At 40.1% G+C, this 23,671-nt stretch overlaps 1 protein-coding gene and 1 long non-coding RNA gene across 2 annotated transcripts in view; one reads left to right on the forward strand and one right to left on the reverse strand.

Annotated features, from left to right (window-relative positions):
- LOC101742353 (receptor-mediated endocytosis protein 6 homolog) overlaps positions 1 to 23,671 on the reverse strand; it is a 45,417-nt gene extending 21,746 nt beyond the window's left edge. Inside the window, exons 1-19 of the mRNA XM_038015756.2 lie at positions 23,053 to 23,671; positions 21,631 to 21,854; positions 15,653 to 15,820; positions 14,748 to 14,960; positions 14,174 to 14,357; positions 13,604 to 13,783; positions 11,982 to 12,088; positions 10,902 to 11,039; positions 10,172 to 10,395; positions 9,444 to 9,546; positions 8,883 to 9,024; positions 8,293 to 8,399; positions 7,673 to 7,778; positions 5,900 to 6,023; positions 4,868 to 4,971; positions 4,038 to 4,133; positions 2,223 to 2,296; positions 1,643 to 1,766; positions 522 to 619 (exon numbers count right to left, since the gene is read on the reverse strand). Coding sequence (XP_037871684.1) covers positions 522 to 619; positions 1,643 to 1,766; positions 2,223 to 2,296; positions 4,038 to 4,133; positions 4,868 to 4,971; positions 5,900 to 6,023; positions 7,673 to 7,778; positions 8,293 to 8,399; positions 8,883 to 9,024; positions 9,444 to 9,546; positions 10,172 to 10,395; positions 10,902 to 11,039; positions 11,982 to 12,088; positions 13,604 to 13,783; positions 14,174 to 14,357; positions 14,748 to 14,960; positions 15,653 to 15,820; positions 21,631 to 21,854; positions 23,053 to 23,343 — 2,807 coding nt within the window. The 5' untranslated portion in view covers positions 23,344 to 23,671. The remainder of the gene's footprint in view (positions 1 to 521; positions 620 to 1,642; positions 1,767 to 2,222; positions 2,297 to 4,037; positions 4,134 to 4,867; positions 4,972 to 5,899; positions 6,024 to 7,672; positions 7,779 to 8,292; positions 8,400 to 8,882; positions 9,025 to 9,443; positions 9,547 to 10,171; positions 10,396 to 10,901; positions 11,040 to 11,981; positions 12,089 to 13,603; positions 13,784 to 14,173; positions 14,358 to 14,747; positions 14,961 to 15,652; positions 15,821 to 21,630; positions 21,855 to 23,052) is intronic.
- LOC134200156 (uncharacterized) lies at positions 20,936 to 21,369 on the forward strand. The gene is made up of 2 exons (XR_009974947.1): positions 20,936 to 20,988; positions 21,068 to 21,369. It is a non-coding gene; the product is annotated as an uncharacterized LOC134200156 (long non-coding RNA).

The raw sequence follows: 23,671 nt of genomic DNA on the forward strand, positions 1-23,671 counted from the left end.
ATTGCTTAGATTGGTGGACGAGCTCACAGCCCACCTGGTGTTACCATAGCCCATAGACATCTACAACGTAAATGCCGCCACCCACCATGAGCTACCTACCCGTGCGGACTCACAAGAGGTCCTACCACCAGTAATTACGCAAATTATAATTTTGCGAATTTGATTTTTTTACACGATGTTATTCCTTCACCGTGGAAGTCAATCGTGAACATTTGTTAAGTACGTATTTCATTTAAAAAATTGGTACCCGCTTGCGGGATTCGAACACCGGTACATCGCTAGATACGAATGCACCGGACATCTTATCCTTTAGGCCACGACGACTAGTCAAAAAAATGTCAAAGCTAATTAGATAAATGTCAAAGTATGTTTCTTTATGTGTCCTTCTTCCACGTTAAACGAAGTCAATGTATTGACATGATTCTTTAACGACACGGTACTGGGTAAGAAAATGACAGAAGCCACCTTTTATCCCGAAATTATACGGACTTTTTAGGCATCAGCAATAAAACAAAACTTACCCATTGATCGGTCGGTTGTCGAAGGCGTCGGCGGGCGGGGGTGGGGGCGCCGCCGTGCTCGGGCTCTCCGGGGCGGAGGCCGTGTAGCAAGTCATTACCTGGACCGTATCGAGATCATATCTAATTTAGCGAGTACAATTAAGAGACATAATTTGCTAAAGGATTCTTGAAAGTCACTTATAAAAAACTTTTAACTTAAAATATTAACAGAAATTAAATGCTAAATTTACAGAAAAATCATTTTAAATTCAAATATTATTAACTTATTAAAAACGTTATACATGCGCGCCCTAAGAAACATCCGTACAAGTCGATACCTATAAGCAAACAACTACGCAATAGTCGGTATTCCGATGCTCCGCACTGCCGACTGAGTCGACCTATAGACGGTTCGCGCTTGAAGGGATATATAATATATATATACGGAAAGAATATAAAGACATTTAAAAAAAAACGCGAGAATAATCCTCAAAGGTAATTGTATTTATGTCTACTTAATACAATCTGTTCTTTAGTCGTAACTTCCGTTTTGAAGAGACCCACTGTATTCAATCGATCGAGTGGTCATTAAGGACGACACATACCCGATCCTGTAGAGTGTGTAGACCGAATGGTAATTAGTCGATGTCGCCCAAAACACGTCATTAAGGATCCTCCCGATCCATTAATGGTGCTTTTAGGTACCACAAGCACCGGTCACCGTCTTCGTGGAACCCGTCGCTTGCGACGAAGGCCTCGACGAGCGAATTAACCCATAGACACAGCCCACTGAATTCCTCAATCCCGCGCCAATCCATCATCCAATCATGATTTCTATACAGTTAAGACTCACTGCCGATCTTCAAAGGGAAGAAACTGGCGGGTTTGACGGGCAATTATTTTTATCTCTTGCTGAAACATAACTCGGGAACGATAGCCCACTGAGTTTCTCGCCGGACCTTCTCAGTGGGTCGCGTTTCCGATCTGGTGGTAGATTCTGGGAAGCACGGTTCTTGCTAGGGCCAGTGTTAGCGATACTCCGGTTTGAGCTCTCTGAGCTCCCCTACACGTTAGGGCGTAGCTGATATAGCTTCTCAAGGCTATCAGCATAGTTAGGGGAAAAAATAGCAACGTGAACTCACCGGGTACCCGTTGACGAGGATGCTCTTCCTGTTCTCGAGCCCGTAGTGCGCGTGGTGCGCGGCCAGGTCCAGCTCCCCGCCGCGACTCAGCGCCGCCGTCGCCGTGAGGTAGCCGCCCCCCGACCTGCCGCGCACGGGGCACACGTCACTCGCGATGCGCATTACTGCATTACTGCTCCGCGGCAGCAACGGGCGGCGGCACAACACGCCCGATCGACACGCACGATTTATTTATATTTTTTATTGCTTAGATGGGTGGACGAGCTCACAGCCCACCTGGTGTTAAGTGGTTACTGGAGCCCATAGACATCTACAGCGTAAATACGCCACCCACCTTGAGATGTAAGTTCTAAGGTCTCAAGTATAGTTACAATCGTCAGGAGCGGGCATCGTTTGGCTGTGCCGCTACTATTGCCGATGTCCGTAGGCGCTCCTAAATTCTGACGACTAGTGGTGGTGAAAGTTTGATTCCGTTGTGGAAAATATTTAAACAAATTATATTTATTTGACGGCTTACTTCATTGTCTATCAGTTTCGTTTGAAAATTATCTTAAGTTAAATGTTGAATTGAAATACCCACCTGTTGACTAAATGAGGTCTCGAAGCGTGTCTTGGGCTGTCCCGAATCACATCAGGCCGCTTTATATTACCGTTCTGAAAATAGTTGTGTGAAAATTTTTAATTACGTGAATTATTAGTTCTTTTAAACTAGTACTAAGTTTTATTCACAGATATATTCTTTACGATGTTACAAACAACAGGTACAGATATGATCTATTTGTAGTCAGATTGACTATTGTCTTCGCATTGTTAGTATCATAGTTATTAGCCATTAAAATCTGATGGTAATTTGTCACACGTATGTTCAAACGGCTATTAAAAGTAAATAGAAGCCATTATCACAAATCTTACTAAACATTTCCTAGTACACTAGTCAGAACCATGAAAAAATGAAATAACAGAAGCCTAGGAATTCGGGACATCTTATTTGAGTAGACTATTATCAAAGCCGGCAATGTGACTTTTGGACAATTATTGGTAAATCAGAAAAACGAATTATTGACTTTGTATTCCATTGGCAGTCACAAAACTCTTCTGAACGACATCTTAGATAAATAACAGGTTAAGTTAATACTTTATTTAATGCAGGTTTTGAACCGTATTCTTTGAAGGAGACGATTATATTCAAATCAATCTGTATTGACATATTGTTCGCGCGACAGCGCGACGTTTGTAAATGTTCGGCTCAACTCGGGTGCCGTCGCCCGTACGCACCCCGCACCTCTCATAACAGTGCGGTACATGACGGCACGCGGAGATACGCTCGTTCGATATTGAGTAAAATGTGCGCGCGCGCCCTTCGTTATATACTAAGTAAAAGGTTGAGTGTGAACCGGTGAAAAGGTGTATGTGCCACCCATCGCAGAGAAACACCACTACGACCGTGATAGTGCCAGCATCAGCCTCCAAGTAAGTCCCGTTTTCCTACCTCCCCTTTCGTGTCCGCTCATTCTCCGCAGAGTTCATATGCTCCCTTCCAACTCATCAGCTCACGTTTAAGGTGACGCTCACCTGCGTCACCACATATCAATAACATTTTTTTGTCCAAATGCACAGATTGCCACCTTTGATAATAGACGACTCATTTTACCAAGTAGAAGGACTCTGCGGTCGCAAGTTTATACGCTGAAACTTATTTATTTCTTTATCAGATCGGAGCCAGACATCATCATGAGGTTTTCCACGCCGCAGACATTAGAGAAATAAGATGAAGATCGTTTGTGATAAAATTATACATAAAGATGCTCGGTTATAACTATATTAATACAATGATTGTTTCCGGATGCTCGACACAAATCTCTCAGTATATTTGGATGATCTACACTCATAAAGGAAAAGCAAAAAATATCTTATCTGCGCCTTCTCGAATACGGCGAAGCGGGTAGAATGTTGCTAGACTACAAAAGTGATGTAGCCTATATATAACCACCGAAATTGACTGACAAACGGATAACTAAGCGAACTATAGCAGCGTTGTCGCACTATATAATTCGGAAATGACCTTAAGTATTCATCGGATCCAATAACTCTTGCATTAGATGCCTTCAGCTCTAACGCTAGGAGCAGGCTTAGGGACCCCGGTAATCGTGCAACCTAATCTATACATCAGCCCGCTGAGTTTCACGCCGAATCTTCTCAGCGGGTCGCGATTCCGATCCGGATGTACATTCATTCGCGAAGCAGTTGCTCTCGAGTTGTTAGGCCTCCCTTGGAGGCGGTGGGGCAGTTGTTAGCAAATCCCACCCCTCCTGGCTGAGAGTTTGTTCGCCTACGTGTCCTGGTGAAACTGGAAAGGCCTCTCATTAAAAAAAAAGGTTCGAGGCGTATCTGGTACCTGGGGCGGCGGCGCGGGCTCGTCGGGCTGCGAGGCGCGGCGCGGCCACGACGTGTCGGAGCGCGCCGCCACCGACACGCAGTCGTCCGTGTCCACCTGTTGTAAGAGATGATACCATCATGTAGTTTCAATTCATCCATACTACCTGGAGCCACTACATTCATCCACAACGCATTTCCAGAGATCATTTTTACCCGGTACCACTCGGCTTTGGGATAAGCTCCTCTCCATTGTGTTTTCCGAGCGTTTTTTTTTTTATTAAATGGGTAGACGATCTCACAGCCCAACTGGCGTTAAGTGGTTACTGGAGCCCATATACATCTACAATGTAAATTCTCCACCCACTTTGAGATATAAGTTCTAAGGTCTCAGTATAGTTACGACGGCTGCCCCACCGTTCAAGCCGAAATGCATTACTGCTTCACGGCAGAAATAGGCAGAGCGGTGGTACCTAACAGCGCGGACTCACAAGACGTCCTATCACCAGTAATTACGCAATAGGCTGTGAGCTCGTCCACCCAGCCAAGCAATAAATATACCGACGCTTGAAAGGCAAACATGCGAGGCAAACAGCGACAATGCGTGAACTTTACAGTAGACTAATTTAAAGTTGAAATACCTGAAAAAAAATCTATTTTAACGAATCTAGCTGCAGGATTGAAATTATTATTATTAACAGACCTAGAAATATATATTTTTTGCGCATCGAATATGGTTATTGCCTATCATTTATGTACAAAGCAGTTATTGTCGCTTAATCATGTTTGCCTTTCAATCGATATATATGTGCCTTCCACAATGCTAATGAGCAGCACTCGGGAGTGGCTGACCTCGGTGTTCCGGTCGCTGTCGGAGGCCAGCACGTCCATGCTCCACGCGGACTCGCTGGCGGTCTCGGACGCGTCGGGAGCGTTCGTGCTGTTGGCGCTGACGCCTGCAACACCCGTGAGAACAATACAATTTCAACGTCCGGAACTGTGTGCTTAGTGCCAGTTTCTTAAGGTTCTCGATAGCGTAAAAGTTAGGTCATATTTGTATGGAATGGGATAATTTGCGTACGTTTGCCGCTAGGGGCGCCAATCCAACTGCATACGAAATTGGGTTAAGTTTTACGCTATCGAGTACATTAAGAAACTCGCACTAAGCACACTGATTAATAACTGAAAACGAAAGAATTAACCGTAATTCATATTTTTTCCAGCAGATGTCGACACTTTCCAATTTCACTAGTGAATACGCTTTTATTAGCTTCAAACTTCAGTATGTATGTTAGTAGGTAACGGAATCTTTGAACATGATTTTGACCCCCTTCAAAACGTCGGATTAACTCGAACTTTGGCATACTTATTAAGGACCGATGACTTTTCAATATTTAAAAAAAATATATTGAAAAAATTGAAATTCAACTAAAAAATGAAAAATAAATAATAGTTTCTATAAAAGCGTATTTTTGGAACTTTTTTTTCTCAGTTTCATATTTGAAACTATATCATAACTATTAAATGGATGGTTATTAATGGATGACCACAGTAATCTATCTATTAGTAAAAACATAATCATATTACAATATTCAACTAGTACGTGACTAATATAGCCCTGGGAAATACACATTCGAACCATTCGCATTATTCATATCACATTCTTAGCGAAAAATAAATGGTTAATTAATTTAATAATTATATTACATTATTATCGAGGCCACTGTGCGACGGAGCGATACGATTTTGACGCTAAGTTATCTGAACCCAAAATAAGAACTCATTTTGATCTCAAAAAATAATGAGTTTCGTGATTTAATTAACAATCATGATAATTGAGCCGCGTCCGCTACAGCAGCACGTAGCGAGCGCGTGTCGCATTACCCTGGCCGGCCGCTATCTGCGTCTGCTCGCACGAGTCCCCGATGGTCTCCGAGTCCGAGGCGAGCACGTCGGTGCTCCACGTGTCCGACATTATGCTGATCGTCTCGTCGCCTTCCAGGAGTTTCTGTAGAATATACGCATAATAAAAAACGATATGTACCAGAGGGGAATGAGCGAAGAAATGGTATATGATAGAGGAGTATGAAAGGAGAAAACATGTTACGCCGATCCCAGGTGACTGGGAGCAGTCCAGGAGAATGATGACGCATAATTAATAATTGTTTATTTTAGATAAATTACATAGTACGATTCTATGTAGGGGACATTATTTTATGTGTATATTTAAATCAATTCCTTTTAAATTTACTACCTACCGCAATGTTTATATTGGTTCTCTTGGCTGATGATCCGTGTCTAGGTGTAATTGTTTGTGTATATATCGCACTTTTAAATTTGAAGTACCTTAACTAAAAATTTTAAGAAAATGAATTTTATATTTCGAAATAACATGTATTCTATGAGTTTATTAAAACTAAACAGTATGTTTTAGTCTAAAAAAGGACAAACCTAGTTTTTGCGTCTCTTTTGAATCCAGCGTTTACCTACCTTGAAGTATAATAATCGAAAAATAAAAAAGTGTGTGTGTCCGCTCCGACGCACGACTGGAGTTTACTGGATATAAAAAATTAAACGAAACAATACGAGAAATAGTTCTATATTACGACAACACGATACACTACAGATTATTAACAAATTAACGAGACACAAAACAAACGACTAACAAATATATGAAAATACAATAATGAGAGAAACGCGCGATCAGTACGAGGCTTTGTGGCGGACTGCCGGCGCAGCAGCCCGGCGCGCATTTCGTGTGATGCTGGAACCACACTGCGTTATGCGCTATTCGTTATGTGACTACGCCGTATTCGCCAAAATATTTGTTAAGCGCGCAAACAACAAACATGCCATCCACACTTCGAACTTGTGCGCTGAATTATGCCAAATAAGGCAAATATGTGTCTTGTTTGCGTTTAGCGATGGACGTGTTGAGAGTTGCCGCAATTTATTATTTCCTAAATGTTTCTTACCAATACTTGTACAAAGTTACTAAAAGACCGAAAAGAAAACGCTTGTGGATGATTACAAGTCATAAGACACGTCGATACACGACCGCCACAAGCGAGCGAATGACACACCGAAGTGTGGGCAGTCGATGCGCATATTCGCCTTATTCGTGTCCTTTTAAGTGTGTCAAAAAACCGACAAGTCGACGGATACGCGTATTTGCTATTCGTCCTTATGTGTTATGCGTACGAATAAAGCGAATATTAGCGAATATACTCTCCACACTTCGCCGTATGCGCGCGAATAGCTCGCATAACGAATAGCGAATAGCGCAGTGTGGTTCCGGCATGACATGCGCAATCAGGCGCATAACGCATTTCGTGTGACATGCTAGTACGATTTTGGTCCCCATAATTTTCATACCCCGGGCCTATATATGTAAATCGATTCTAAAGGAGTAAACTCCAAAAATAAAAAATTTTCAATTACCAGACAAACCAAAAAGACAATTTTGGATCAAGCCACTTCAATTCTAAAAGTGCGATATGTTCCCGGTGTCCGTAACACAGTAGAACATTATAATTGGAAAAATGTAAAGCTTTTTTTATTTTCCTTTTAGTGTTTGTAAATAACAAATAACATAAAAAAATGTTATTTAAATAGACGCGTTTATTTTACATATTATTATGTGTAAGTAAAAAGTACCCTGATTTCGAATTTGCAGAATTTATCTTCGATTTCGTTTCTCGTGTGCTTCAGTAGTTTGGCTTGAACGTTGACCGCTTGACTCGGTGGAACATTTTGCGGTATTCTGGGAACAAAAACAAAAGTCTAGATACACACTGTTATTACTTTATTAATTTTATTTATTTATTATTTAAACAGGAACGAGCTCACGGCTTACGCTGATGTTACGGTTGATGTTAATGTCGACATTCAAAAATTCAAAATAAATTTAATTATGATTGCAGCGCCTTAAAACGATTAAAAGCGTGTCGTGACGCGACTTACTGGTGGTAGGACCTCTTGTGAGTTCGCACGGGTAGGTACCACCACCCCACCTGTTTCTGCCGTGAAGCAGTAATGCGTTTCGGTTTGAAGCTTGGGGCAGCCGTTGTAACTATACTTGAGACCTTAGAACTTATATCTCAAGGTGGGTTGCGCATTTACGTTGTAAATGTCTATGGGCTCCAGTAACCACTTAACACCAAGTGGGCTGTGAGCTCGTCCATCCATCTAAGCAATAAAAAAAAGCTGTAAAGTCCGTCCGTCCAGTCCAGCAAGGAATGGCGGCTCCGTGGCGGCGCGCTCACTGCTGAGTGTACCTCCTCTGCGGCGCGTCGCCGGCCGCGTCGCCGTCGGTGACCTGGGACGACGGCGTCTCCCGCCCCGAGATGTTGGGGCTGCCGCGCCCGCTCACGTTCGCCGACACCTGAAGCAAGCCACCAGTACACTTCCGACGCTCCCCTCACCCCGCCAGGGTCAGGCAACTATCAATATATTTTTACTAAAAACATTCAGTATAACGGAGTGTAATTAAATCGAGATATGAGTGCAAAGAAAGTCTTGTTCTTTGAATTATGTCACGCATGCGCTGTCGACATGTGCTGGAACATCTGTGTTGTAAAGTCGAAAAGGTAGCCTTGACAGAGTAACAATATGACATTTCGTAAAATTTTAATAAAATTCATTTCTATTGAGATAACTACAAGATTATAAAATAAACTTTAGCTGTCGTTTCTTTGTTATTTCAGGTTAGTGTTATAGTGTGATATGGTACGTAAGATAACTTGATTAAAACTAATAAAATAAATCTTTGTTCTTTCAGAGCAATACATTAAAGTTTTTATTTTAACAATTCAACATTAGCTATATAAGAAGCTTATTAATCTTATATGAGTATAAAGAGGCGCACCATATCAGATAGGTTGTCGTTCTGGTCTTCGGTTTCGAGCTCCATGCTGGAGGTGACGCTGTGGTTGGAGGCGGCTTCCGACACGGCTTCCAAGTTGTCCGACGTGTTGCCCAGGGACACCTCGTCGTGGGACACCGAGAACCTGGTTATACAACACAGTGGGTACTGTTGTGTGCGGGCACGGACGAGTCCAAACATTCCAAATCTACACATCAAACTACAAATTGTCTGTGATACTACGTAGTATACTCGACAGAAAATGCTCAAAGATCACCTCGATCAGCTTTGAAGCACATATAAAGTGACCTAGTACATAATATATAAGCCTGTATGTAGACTAATGTAGAGTGCTCGCTATCTCTTTCGCACGCTTAGAGATAATGACGACATAAGGCGTTTTGTGTAGTAGTTTTTTAGAGGCAATTACTCCCAATACTAGGATTTAAGTCATCTACCTGAACTATTTCTGGAAATCGAAAAGGCTAAAAGGTAATATAATCTAAAAAGTTTCCGCTAATTTTATAGAAAAAAACAGTTGTTTTTGTTTAGGAAATCCCCTACCTGGTACGTTTTTGCTGAGGAGCGCGGGGCGGGACCAGCGCGGGGTCGTCGCCCTCCGCCCCTCCGTAGTAACACTCCAACACTTTAGATTCCGGTATCAGACCTGACAAGTCAATGTTAACTAGTTATTCTTACAGTTGCCATGTTCCGATAAAAATTCCCAAAAGGTTACCCATCATTCGTGGAAATTATCCAACATGTATAAGAGAAAAATTTTCAAACTTACAGTTTAACTTTTTTAATTGATTATTTACCTAAAGCTTAAGAGTGTTACAGAGTACTAAAGACGAAATTCAGCAGCGTAAATCAGCAGTTTAAAGTGATAAGCTTTTCTTATTAGATTTTTTTTTATTTTATTGCTTAGATGAGTGGACGAGCTCACAGCCCAACTGGTGTTAAGTGGTTATTGGAGCCCATGGACATCCACAACGTAAATGCGCCACCCACCTTGAGATATAAGTTCTAAGGTCTCAAGTTTAGTTGCAACGGCTGCCCCACCCTTCAAACCGAAACGCATTACTGCTTCACGGCAGAAATAGGCAGGGCGGTGGTACCTACCCGTGCGGACTCACAAGAGGTCCTACCACCAATAACTCACAAGAGGTCCTACCACCAGTAAATCATTAGTAGAATCATTTTTGGAAACGATTTCTGCACACCCTGTATATGGTATGTCGTTTTTGGAGACGATTTCTGCACACCCTGTATATGGTATGGATGGAACTCACCGATGTACTCGTGCTCCTCGGTGTTGGCCAGCCGTATCATCCAGACCTCTGGACCGTCGCCGACCTCCTCCCTGTCGCACGACCCGTTCGTCGACCTCTCGTCGGCCAGCGAGGAGTTGGAGCTGCCGGAGCGAGGCAGGCGGGGCTTCGGAACTTTAGCGAGTATACCTTTCTTCGGGTGACCGTTCTCGAGGGTGTCTTTGGCTTCTAGCGGCGAGGTTTGCCTAAAAAGTTTCGTCGTTCGTTTGGAAATTTTGTTTAAGATAAGATTAACTGATAACATAACATAAACAAAAAAATGTTTAAAAAACTTTATTTGTGTAACGTCTTACGAAAGTAACATTAGACATCAATTTGTTCACACTTTATAAGGGTTTAGATGAATGCCACGTATCATCCGGCTACGGAATGAGTTCCCCTCCACGGTGTTTCCCGAGCGCTATGACATGTCCTTCTTTAAAAGAGGCTTGTGGAGAATATTATGCGGTAGGCCGCGGCTTGGCTCTGCCCCTGGCATTGCTGAAGTCCATGGGCGACGGTAACCACTCACCATCAGGTGGGCCTTATGCTCGTCTGCCTACAAGGATAATAAAAAAAATAATAGAATGTAGCCACGACTTGGCCGTGCTAGCATTACTGAGGTTCATGGGCGACGGTAATCACTCCTGATCTGGTGGGCCTTAACCATCTGGCTACAAAGGCGATTAATAAATGAATATAAAATATTAACTTGTATTTAGATAGATCAGGCATTTTCTTGAGCAGGTCGTGGAGTCTGCTCCTGTAGTTGGGCTCCATGGTCTGCAGCAGCGCGGCCAGGCGCGACGCGGACGCCTCCCCGCCCCACGAGCACTCGCTGCTCGACGAGCTGAACAACGTGCACACAACTCATTAACAAACGGAAGAATAAGCTTGAAAGGCTTTCTCTTGTGGCGGGTAGCCATCATACAACGCAAGATATTTGAAAGATGCCTGAATCTCGCTTACGACATTTTCAAGATAAGCTCGCATATATACAAATTCCGAACAACAACATTCGGACCGTCGCTCTACCGAGCAAATATCACCCGCTCGGTGGAAGATCTTCCCTTTGTCGTATATCTCCCAAAACTCTCTCTCTTCGATCAGTCCCTCACTGCTGAGGATCGTGACTCCGTCCGATTCCGTCAACTGGCTGTCTCCATCGATCCCGTTTTGTAGCTTGGTGGAGTGCGTCGCTGACAGGTTTTTTTATATATTTTTTATTGCTTATATGTATGGACGAGCTCGCAGCCCACCTGGTATTGAGTGGTCACTGGAGCCCATAGACATCTACAACGCAAATGCGCCACCCATCTTGGTTTCTATCAGTCTCGAATGGCGGATATTTTCTGATAAGTTTTGCGACGTTTTATTACTGGTGGTAGGACCTCTTGTGAGTCCGCACGGGTAGGTACCACCACCCCGCCTATTTCTGGATGCGTTTCGGTTTGAAGGGTGGGGCGGTCACTGTAACTATACTTGAGGCCTTAGAACTTATTCTCAAAGTGGGTGGCGCATTTACGTGGTGGATGTCTGTGGGCTCCAGTAATCACTTAACACCAGGTGGGCTATGAGCTCGTCCACCCATCTAAGCAATAAAGAGAAGAAAAAAAAGATGGCCATAGCTCATGAAAAGGTTCCCCCAAAGCAGACTTGATTTGATCAGATATATTATTATTAGTGACCTAATTTCCTCCACCTTATCCTATTGACTCTATCCCATCTTGGTTGTGACCGAAAAAGTTAGTACTATTGTTGCTGTTGACAGATGCTGTGTCATGGTATTTACCTGAAGACAGCCTCGGCGACCGTCGCGGAGTTCCCGGGCTGCTCGTCGGACGGCGTCGATGGCATGTTATTGTTCAATTTCGACGATATACGTTTTAAGAACATTATCTGTAAACGAAAATAGCACTTGGACTATTATAATAAAGAATAGTTTAAAAAAACTAAAAACACACGCTTTATATAAAATTCAACTAAAAAATAGAAAATAAATTTTAATAAATTTAAATTGAAAATAGTGTAAAACAATATATATTTTATTGTAAAAAAAGCGTGGGGTGCTTTTTAAGAGAAATAATAATTCTTCTACTCTTATCTGTCAGAAAAATATTTATAACTAATAATACCATGCACCCCATGCAAATTTATTTTCTATTTTTTTGTTGAATTTAAATTTTTTCAATTTTTTTTTTCTATATATTTTTTTTAATATTGAATTGTCATCGGTCCTCAATAAATCTACACGTTTGAATGAAATCTGGCCGTTTAAAACGAGTCAACATTGCGTCTAAAGGAGTCAGTTACAAACATACATACAAGTGAAGCTAATTAATATAAAGCGTACAAAAATAAAGTGTGTGGCGTCGAGAATAGCACCTCCCCTCCAACTCTTTTCGTGGGTGTCGTGAAAGGCGACTAAGGAGATTCATTTGAAAATTTACGTCGTCTGCTCAACTACAGATTTTATTAGTTACTAGCGACCCGCCCTCGCTTCGCTTCGGAAACTGTAATTTATTATTGATTTCTCCACTATTTAATGGAGGTTATTATACATATAAACCTTCCTCTTCAATCACTCTATCTATTAAAAAAAAAGTGCGTGCGTACAAAGTACACATGTCAGAAGTGAAACTTTTTTGGCGAACTTAATTTATAAGTCTTGCTTTTGATTATACAAATCTAAAACTTTAGATTTCCGAGACTTAGAGGAAGGGAAAAAGGAAGATATTATGTTCCCGCCAAAAGTCTGCCAAATGTCAATCTCAAACCTCAGTGTTGACAGTCACATTATGTTTAGATTTCTAAATTGTAAATGACTAATATTTTGCCAATTGAATTGACTAATTTAATTTCATGCTATTTGATTAATGTTCCAAATTCTTTTCATTTCATTTCAATTCCTATTAACATTTTTCACAAAAAAATTTATAAAATATTAGGCTGTATGGTATGATACACTTGCCTTTCCAGGAAAAATACAACAACTACTACTACTGACATTTGACAAGTACTTAATTTCAATAGTAATTTGATGTCACTTCCGTTGCATACCTGCGTGACGTTCTGTAAAAATTTTACCTTCATGCGCCTAAAGAAGTTTCACTTCAAAAACCGCATCAAAATCCGTTGCGTAGTTTTACAGATTTAAGCATACATAGGGATATAGGGACAGAGAAAGCGACTTTGTTTTATACTATGTAGTGAAGACCCGATTCTCAAATGTTTGTTTATGCATGTTTATGAGTTTTGTACGGTAGGTGGCCAGTTCCGTGCAAGGGCTCCTGACGTCAAGACGTAGCAGGTGCTCATTGACATCGGAGTGCGTCGCCACCTACAAGACACGAGCTCACGACACAGCAGGTAGGTCGCCGTGCCGTTAGCGTGTGTAGTGCGTGCGTGTAGTACCAGCAGGTGCGCATCTGCGGGCGCGAGCAGGGCGCGCGGCGTGCGCGGGTGCGGGTGCAGCGGGGGGTGCGGCGAGGCGGGGGGCGCGCCGCTGTACTCCTCGCCGCTCACGCTCTCCACCAGCGTCCACACGGACGTGCGCTCGAACTTCATGTATAGGTCGCGCAGCTTCGGATCCACCTGGAACAAGTAATGTGGTAATGGGTTGACTAAGATCAGTTGATTGACATTAACTATTGAGCTCACGGCACACTTGACGTTTAAATTCGGCGTATTTCATAACGATTGTCCCATCTAAATTTCCGTTTAGAAAGATACAATATTTTTTTTAACTTTTTGGCTTCGCAACCAAAATATGCAGTTTATAATGTTGTGTTTGCATGCAGTTCAAATAAAATGCTCTACTGCCAGTATGATATTTACTTCATATAAGAGCAAGAGGAAGGAAATAAACTGTTCTTTTTTTTCCTACCTATGCTGGTAGCCTTACGAGGACTATACCAGCGTTGCCGAACGAGTGTTCTACTGATGGTTTTATGTTACAATAATAAGACGTATAGTGATACGCACGTCCTGGTACTTAGCCAGACAGAGCATCTGAATGATCTGCGCGATCTGTATAAGGTTGGACCTCGCGATGTACGAGACGGGCACCTCCAGCACGCCGTGCGCCTCGGGGTTCATGATCGCGGGACATATCAGGTGGTTCAACACGAGGTCAGTACAGAGGGCGTGCAGTTCGCGATCTGATACTCTGCAAAACAAAACACGCGGTTTTTTAGGGTCAATTGAACATTAGCTAATGCGTCACGGGCATTTATTGGCATTAGTAAATTTTTTGGCAGGACATGATGGTTTTTTTTTATTGCTTAGATAGGCGGAAGAAATCACAGTCTACCTAAGTATAGTTACAACGGACGCCCCACCCTTCGAACCGAAACGTATTACTGATTCACGGCAGAAATAGGCAGGGTAGTGGTACCTACCCGCGCGGACTCACAAGAGGTCCTACCACCAGTAATTACGCAAATTATAATTTTGCAGGTTTAGATTTTTATTACACGATGTTATTCCTCCACCGTGGAAGTCAATCGTGAACATTTGTGTAGGTGTTTACTATACCACTAGTAAATTAAATAAATACCTGGAATGTTGCTTCAGTAAATGTACAATTTGCTGTATGATCCACGCGATGGTCGTCGGGAAGTTCGACCAGTGTTCTTTCATCGATATGATGAACTTGGTGGTGAGGTTGTACAGCGACTGCACGGTCCATTTCCGGTAGCGGGTCACCTTGGCTGCGTATTCCGCGCTGTTCGGTGGGCCGAACTTTTTCAGACGGTCCGATGATGAAAACCTGGAAATATATGGGGAGCAATGTAATGTTCAAGTAATTAAAGTTAAGTGTTGTTTAGTACACACACACACATGATTGCTCTTGCATGTCGCATCGGTATCGCAGGATCCGACTGATGCATGACCATGACCACACTGTCAAGAGTGTACGACTAGGAAGAAGAAGAAGTACACAGTCGGATGTGTGTTATCAGTTTAGGATATCTAAATCCCTAATCGGCAAGGGTTTATAGCACAGCATTATTCTGCCAAAACGTACCCATACATTCCTTAGAGTCTTGTCCACATGAAAATGACAGCAGTAAATTTCGAAGATTTGAATTAAAATTGTTTATGAATGGAGCATATTGTAAGTAAGATATACATAATCCAATTGACCATTCAGAATTTTTAGAACCTTCATCTATATAACGGAATCTTTAAATGTAATTTTCACCATAGTCAAGAGAATGGAATAAATTGAAAATACATATGTACATGCATGGAGGATCGATACCAATGCAATAATCTTATTACTTTGATCTAATATCCTGCCCAGGATTCCCAAATATCAGAACTTAGTGTCGTTTAAAATCATTAAATATTAAATTGTGTTTTTTTAATTAGAAAGTGTATGTTTATGGAGTTCATTGAGAAGGGCTGTCATTTTTTAGGCCTTGAGTTAGATTAGCTGAGATAAAAAAAAAATGTTACCTTTCCATAGATTTGTCTGGGTCAATATCAAGGAAGAATTCGTCCTCTTGCAGTACAGTCATCACTGGTCCCTGTAACATCGCGATAAGGAATTGACGCGCAGGAGTGTGGCCATCCCGAAAAACCGCATACAAAGATGCGAGGGCACATTTGCCTGTTCTGAATAACCTGAAAAATGTCCACAAATGCAATAAGACCAAGAGAAATATTATTGTTAGCATTCATAGATAGATAGATCCATTTGTCATCTAAAAGGAGTATAGTGATCTCACAAAGATTGATGCCATAGTTTAGCCTATTTCCCCAGCAAGTAATCTGGTTTTCTGGCCTGATAGATTCTGTAATCCGTTCATATCTACAAGACTGTGGCAATGAACACTATTTAAACTTAAAATTTTAAACAAAAATTTGCCCATGCAATACAATAAACGGACAGTTCTGTGCAAATTGATGTTCTTAATTTGTGGCTATTTTGCATTGTTCTTCCAAGATGCAGGAACACTGCACAATCCAGATACTTGCAAATAGTACTAAGCAATGCCAGTGCTAGACAGTGTGGACCTGTTTCTTCTAATTCAAGTCATCCTTATTAAATCTATTGAATGAGTATTTTGTTATTTTTTTCATCATGTACATTCACAGTTGAAAAAGAGCAAAACCCAGACTTTCTTGGAAACTCTTCAAGTAGTGAAAGCATGATAGTTATAAGCAGCTCTAAAGGCGTACTTAATTAAAAAAAACCATTTAATTTTTTAAATTTTCATTAGTTGATGTGAGCAACTCAATGTCTTTAATAAGTGATTACTGGAGATCATCAATTTACAATTCAAATGTCTTGTCCTATCCCTTTGTATAGCCTAATATATATTTCTAATACCGTTACCTCCAAGACTCTAACTCTAATACATTGATTGTCCACTAAAAAAGCAAAGGCTTGTACTGTAGCCAGTCTCTTATGATTTATATTATAATAATAATAACTCTTTATTTATATAACACCTTAATATGTACACAGTAAAGTAATAAAACAAAAGTCGGTATATAAATCGGCGGCCTTATCGCTGAAAGCGATCTCTTCCAGGCAACCTTGCAGGGAGAGGAATAAGTTAACTGGACGGTGCTATATCTTAATAAACTTACATAAAAATATATACTTAAATACACATGTGAAAAATAAATACCATATAAGATAAACTTACATACGATTAAATACAAATAAATACTAAAAATATACAAGATAAAATACAAAAGAAGTAGAAACTTATACAGCTATATCATAGAAGCAAAGTAGTGCGATTTCAATCTGGACTTGAAAATTTCCGGCGAGGACGATTGTTTAACGCTTAAAGGTAACGCATTCCATAAACGGACAGCTTCAACCGCAAAGGAATGGTCATAAAATGACGTCCCGTGAGCCGGAAACTTCAGCATTAAATTCTCCGATGACCTGAGTGAATGAGAGCTTGCAGTATGTAGGAAATCAAAACGTTCCTGAAGGTAGCGCGGGGACGAGGAATTAAACAGGACACTGTAAAGAAGAGACAATATATGAACATTCCGGCGATAACGAATAGGAAGCCACTTGAGCTTAACTCGATACTCAGAGACGTGGTCATATTTGCGTAAACCAAATATAAACCTTATGATAAAATTTTGAAGCCGCTCAAGTTTATTTAGCTGGGCCTCGGTTAGATCAAGATAGCTGGCGTCGGCATAATCAATAATGGGGAGTAAAAGAGACTGTGCAAGTGCAATTTTAGTAGATGTTGGAAGAAAATTACGCAACCTACGTAAGGAACCTGCAGAGGAAAATAGTTTGCGACTGACTGACACCAGTTGTGGTCCCCATGACAAACTGCGGTCAATGATAACACCAAGATTTTTAACGGTGTCACTAAACGGGATGGTTATCCCGTCAAGAGACAATTGGGGCAGATGTGTCCACTCTATCTTACTGCATGTCCTTTGGCTGCCAACAATTATACACTGCGTTTTTGTTGGATTCAGTTTAAGGCCGTACGCGTTACTCCACTCAGATAAGACGCGTAAGTCGCTATCCATAGTTCGAATAGCATCATGTAACTGAGGAAGTGGAGCTTGACAATACAGCTGAAGATCGTCTGCATAAAGGTGGTAGGACGAAGTGAGATTACAAGATATTGAATTAATGAAAAGAGAAAACAAAAGAGGAGATAAAACGCCACCCTGAGGCACTCCGGCAGATGTATTACACCAAGATGAAATCGATTCACCAAGGCGAACACACTGTCGGCGTCCGTACAGGTAATTACGAAACCATTCAATCACAGTTGGAGATATGTTGAAGGAGCGAAGAACGGCAAGTAGTATGTCAAAATCAACCGTATTGAATGCATTGCTGAAGTCCAGCAGTGTCAACACAGTTAACTGACCGTTTTCCATACCCAGGCGTATGTCGTCGGTGATTTTTACCAGAGCAGTGACTGTACTATGGCCAGGACGAAAACCGGACTGAAAGGGGTTCAGGAGATCATGACTATTAAGGAACGAACTCAACTGGTTATGGATAAGGCGTTCGAGGACTTTAGATAGGAAAGGAAGAATGGATATAGGTCGATAGTCGGAAAAGGATTTAGGGTTAGGTTTTTTTGGCAGAGGTATTATCTGTGCTTCTTTCCAAACAGAAGGAAACACACAGTTGGAAATTGAATAATTAAGGATGTGGCAAAGAATAGGAAGCAGGATATCAACTAATGGGATGACCATATTACGACTTATACTATCTGTTCCGATAGCATTGGACGCTATAGAAAGGATACTCCTTCGAACATCACAAGCTGTGAATTGACGAAATTTAAAAGAAGAATGGTCAGGAGCGGTAATGTTAGAAAGAGAATTAATGGTAGATGACTTAACAACGTCATCTAATAAAGACGAAGAAGTAAAGAAAATGTTCATCTGATCAATGTTAACGTTTGTAGAATTACACTCTTGACGAGATTTACCAACTCCTAATGACCTTAGAAATTTCCAGACTTTTGCTGGATCTTCAACTTTAACGGAATCATGAATGTGACGTCTTTGAGCGTCTCTACACACCATATTGCAACGATTTCTGATCTTAACATAACGTGTTCGGTTAAACTCGGTTGGGCGCAACTTATACTTAGTCTTAGCCGCAGACTTCCTCCTCTTCAGATCTCTAATATGGTCAGTGATCCAAGGCGCCGGCTGATGTTTAATTTTTATCGCCCTTAAGGGAGCATGGATGTCATATAAACTGATCATTAGTGAATTAAATATTGCCACTTGGTCATCGATTGAGCTAGCCGCCATCACAGGCTCCCAATCTACAGTTTTGGCATCCGCAACAAATGCATCCATGTCCATTCTACCAAAATTGCGTTGCAGAATAACGGTAGGTTTACGTTTAGGAGGCCGAATTTTGTAGGATAAGAAAATCAGATGATGGTAGGAAAAAGAGTCAGCTGAGCATTGTCCGTGCCTGGCAACATGCTCTAGGGAAGAAACTAAGATGAGATCAAGCAGGGATGGGGAAGAATTTGGAAAATGGTGGGTAGCGCTAAGTGGGAGAATGTGCATGTTGCTCGACGTGATAATGCTTTCTAAGGAAGAAGAACGATGATCACGTTTAAGAAGGCAGGTATTGAAGTCACCCATAATTATGGTGTGCTCATAGCAAGGAAGTAGGTCTTCCAAGACCTTTTCAAAAGAAGAAAAATAATTAATGTGAAGAGATGGGCTATAAAAGACTCCAAGTAAGATTTTAGCATGTGTTAGACCGACTTCAATGAACAAGTGCTCGCTGACATTCGGCAAGGGTGATTGGTCGGAGGCGCTAATGATAGTATATGGTATATGGGAGCGTAAATATATGGCAACACCACCGCCGCCTTTGCCGATTCTATCATTGCGAATTAGGTTGAAGCCGGGTAAAGAATACGAGATAGAAGGAAGAGACGGTTTAAGCCAAGACTCGGAGACTAATACAGCATGGATGTTTTTTATATCAAAAGATACCAGCATATCAGAGAAATGAGCCGGAATGCTCTGCGCATTTATGTGAACTACATTCAGATTCCTAGGTACATCGGAGAAATTAGAGTCCAACGTTTCTGCGAGGGAAGGGATACTCAAGAAGCTATCTTCACTACCGCTACTGGATGAAGTAATAGATAAATAGTCACTACTATCACTACAATTCAACATATCAGTCATAAAGATAATACCTATTATAAACACAAATAAGTAACAAAAATATATATAACACTAACAATAATATATATATATATATATAAACAATAATAATAAACAAAAAATAAATACATTTACTCAACCTGCCGGCGTCTGATACGAAGAGAAAACTTAAAAATTAAAACTTAAACAAGACAGAAACAAATTTTACCATGTGCATTGCATTTGCCAAATACAACATGAAGTGCAATTGTAAATTACGAACTGATGTAGAATAAAATAAAATAAACTATTTATAAATGAAAACAAAACAAATACAAAAAAAAAAAAAAAAAATTATTAACACAAAATTATTAAAAATAACTAATTATAACACTAATAGGTAATTAAAAATAAAAGGAAACTTAAAAAGTTGTTAACACATTAATAGAACGTAAGAATAATGTAACAGCAAAAACAAAACGTAACAAATAACATATAAACAGAGTGGCTGTATGGCAGCTTCCATAGCCTTATACAAAAACAACAACTACTAATGACAAGTAATGTCAACAGTCAAAAATACAATAACTTTGAGTATTTACCTACTTAATAAAAATAATATTTTAACTAAATTCTAAACTACATTCTACATCAGTTATTACTAAATTTGGACAATGACAATAATGGACAGACAATTGCAGTGGGTAACAAATAAAGAAGCAGTGAATGACACCGAGAACGAACACTACTTCTTGTTCGCAGCCACACGTTTTGGTCTGGTCGCAGCTGCAGACTCCTTTGTGTCCTTGCCGGTTTGTGCCCTCTTTTGAGCAGCATCTTCCGGCATAGTCGTCTTGGCAAGAGCATCCAGATCAGACATCACTTCGACACGATGTCGCACCCCATCCGATCCCTGAACGTAAACGCAGCCGTCCCGAGTCCAGCACCTGGTTACTCCGAAGCGTTGACGTGCAGACATAAAAATATCATGACGTCTTTTAGTCAAGAACTCGGAGAGTGTTATTCCTGAGCCCTTGAGTGAAGTCTTGGCAGCCCAAACCTTAGAACGCAGGTTCATGTCGCATAGCTTCATCGCATCGCATTCGCATCTTTCTGGAGTAAATGTTTTACCCATTCTGTGACACCGGGAAATGTTAGATGTATTAAAGTCCATAAGTTTCAATTTACTGACAATGGTTTCGACAACTGTAGCTAAAGTGTCCTCTTTCTGTTGTTCAGGAACACCGTGTATCAGAAGAATTTTTCTCCTTGAGTGCATTTCTAGGCGATCATTTTCAAGTGAAATGAGCTCCACTTGAGTCTGTAGTGCACGAAGCGCATTCAGAGTGAAAGTTTTAAAAGCAAGAAACTCTTCTTCCAGTGTGGAGAGTGTTGAAGTGGAGGGAGCGCTCAGTTTCTGCTGTCTTACCTCAAATTCTGCAAATTTCTTGTTGAATATATCAGTCAATTGTGCCATGGACTGCTGAATACCTTCCATTGTGAGATTGTGAAGTTTAATAAATAAAAAATAAAAAAATGTTCTGTAGTGTTTTTATCCAGTGGAATCACTGCCGGCAGGTTAAAAGTGTTACAGTCTATGCATATATATCATTACACTTTAAAATTAAACTGATTTACTATTTTAAAAATGTATTTAACTGAGAGCACTTTTAATCACAACCTACTTCACAAGTACCGCCCAACAAAAAAAAAAAAAAAAAAAAAAAAAAAATTATAATTGGAATTCAGCACATTTCATTAATCAATATGTACACTTCTGTTCTCAAAATTTCTATACTTACTTTCTAGGATCATTGGAAGTGACCAGCTGATGCTTAATCAACGATTTTATGACAGCTAATAATCTTGTACGGTCACTAGCTAGTCTACAACTTCCATATAAACCAGCAACTAAAGCCGAGGGCAGCGACTGAGGCATATGTTCTTCTCCTAGTAAGAGGCAAAGTGCAACAAGGTGCGGCGAATCTCGGAGCCATCCAAGGAGCTCGCCAAGTGCTAAAGCTTCCTGCAATAGAGAAAAAAAATATGAAAAGATGTCCAAAAGGTATTGAAATACTAAAATATAAAAAAATTAAAACATTTAGCAATACACAATTTCATAAATATTTCACTCAAACATAATGATTGATTTTAGATGATATTAATTAATTATTTTCACAGATTGTCTCAGGTGGCATTATGGATTCAAACAATTAACATTAGTAAACAAATTTAGAAAAAAATTGTGCAGCGATTTTAAACTTTAATACCAATAATTGTTATTTTAAATCACATTTATTTTCATTGTATATAACAGATTTTTCAATTTCTGTTATACACCTCTCATATTGTAGCTTTTAATTTAACAGATTCATGTTTGAAACAGAAACAAACAAATTATCACCTCTATTGTTCTGAACATTATGACTAACACAATTGCAACTCTCTATAATAAATGGTGACCTTGTTCAATGTTCACTGAAATATAAAGGTCATTATTATATTGAGCATTTCTCAACTTCTATAAATTCTACTCTTTAATTTGACAAATTCTTGAATCTCGCTTACAACATTTTCAAGATAAGCTTGCATAGATACAAGTTCCCAACAACAACATTCAGACCGTCAGTCTACCAAGCAATATCACCCGCTCAGTGTAAGATCTTTCCCTCCGTTGTTATACCTACAGGCTCCTTAAACCTACACCAGATTTACAAGTCCACTAACATTTTTTATATAAATTCCTCTCTCTGTAACATGATTTACTCAGCAATCGCATGGTGAATCTATAGATTACTAAGAAGTTCATCTCAATAAATAGTAATGTTTTAAAAATGTTCTTAAATAGTTAGCTTTGAAAATTTTAAGCGATGTAAGTATGACAAATTGAGCAATGTTTGTCACATTATGTCACACATATTAACAACATTTACTATCTATACGTCACTTGTTGCATTAAAGTGGGTGGATACCATGCATGCTACAAAAAAATTATCGTGTGTATTATAGCTGTTTTTTAGAAAAAACATATAAATAAGTTGCCATTATTATATCGTTGGATTCTTGTACAATTAATTTATTCTTGTTATACAGAAATATTTTACAATGAGGATCTAGGATTATTATAGTTGCATACTTGCAATACATACATTGAATATGAATAAATTCACATTGATTAAATTGTGGAAATATATAAAATTAAGTCATGTGATGTTATTTCTTACCTTGTACTTGAGGACTTTGTAAACATCGATAAATGTGGTTCTTTCTAAAGCACTGGCTCGTTGACAGGCGGCTATAGATTCCACCTCAGATCGTGATATCAGGTTTGTGAGGTTCTGACGCTGTTGCGAGCAGATCCACGACACCTGTAACAACTCCACTGCCCGGTTCTCCACATCTTCGTTCAACTTCTGTAACAGCTGCCTCTCGGTATTTATGAATATTTTTTCACGCCGCAACTGATTAGCCAGTTCGGCGATGTTCATGCATCCTTCTGATGATGACTGCATCATATTTGAAAACAAATACACTTATCTGTACATTTCATTAGGGTGGACCAACAAAATATTTAGTTCATGTCATTTCGTTTTCAAAGAAATTCATTAGGACTTTTCACTGCATTGTTTACAATCTTAATTTACAACAATTGTATTAATCACGTCAGATGAAAAATATTTCCAGATTTTATATCTTTATTGAGTCGTTATTCCCGGAAATTCCAAATAAATCCTTAAATTTTTGATCACCAACAATTACGACAAACAAAATGCGATAAATACGCCATAAATACGCGAGCAAAAATAGATATTTGAATGAGTGAATAACTAGCAGATTGACAGC

This window comes from Bombyx mori, chromosome 15 (genome assembly GCF_030269925.1).
Source record: "Bombyx mori chromosome 15, ASM3026992v2".
Lineage (NCBI taxonomy): Eukaryota > Metazoa > Arthropoda > Insecta > Lepidoptera > Bombycidae > Bombyx > Bombyx mori.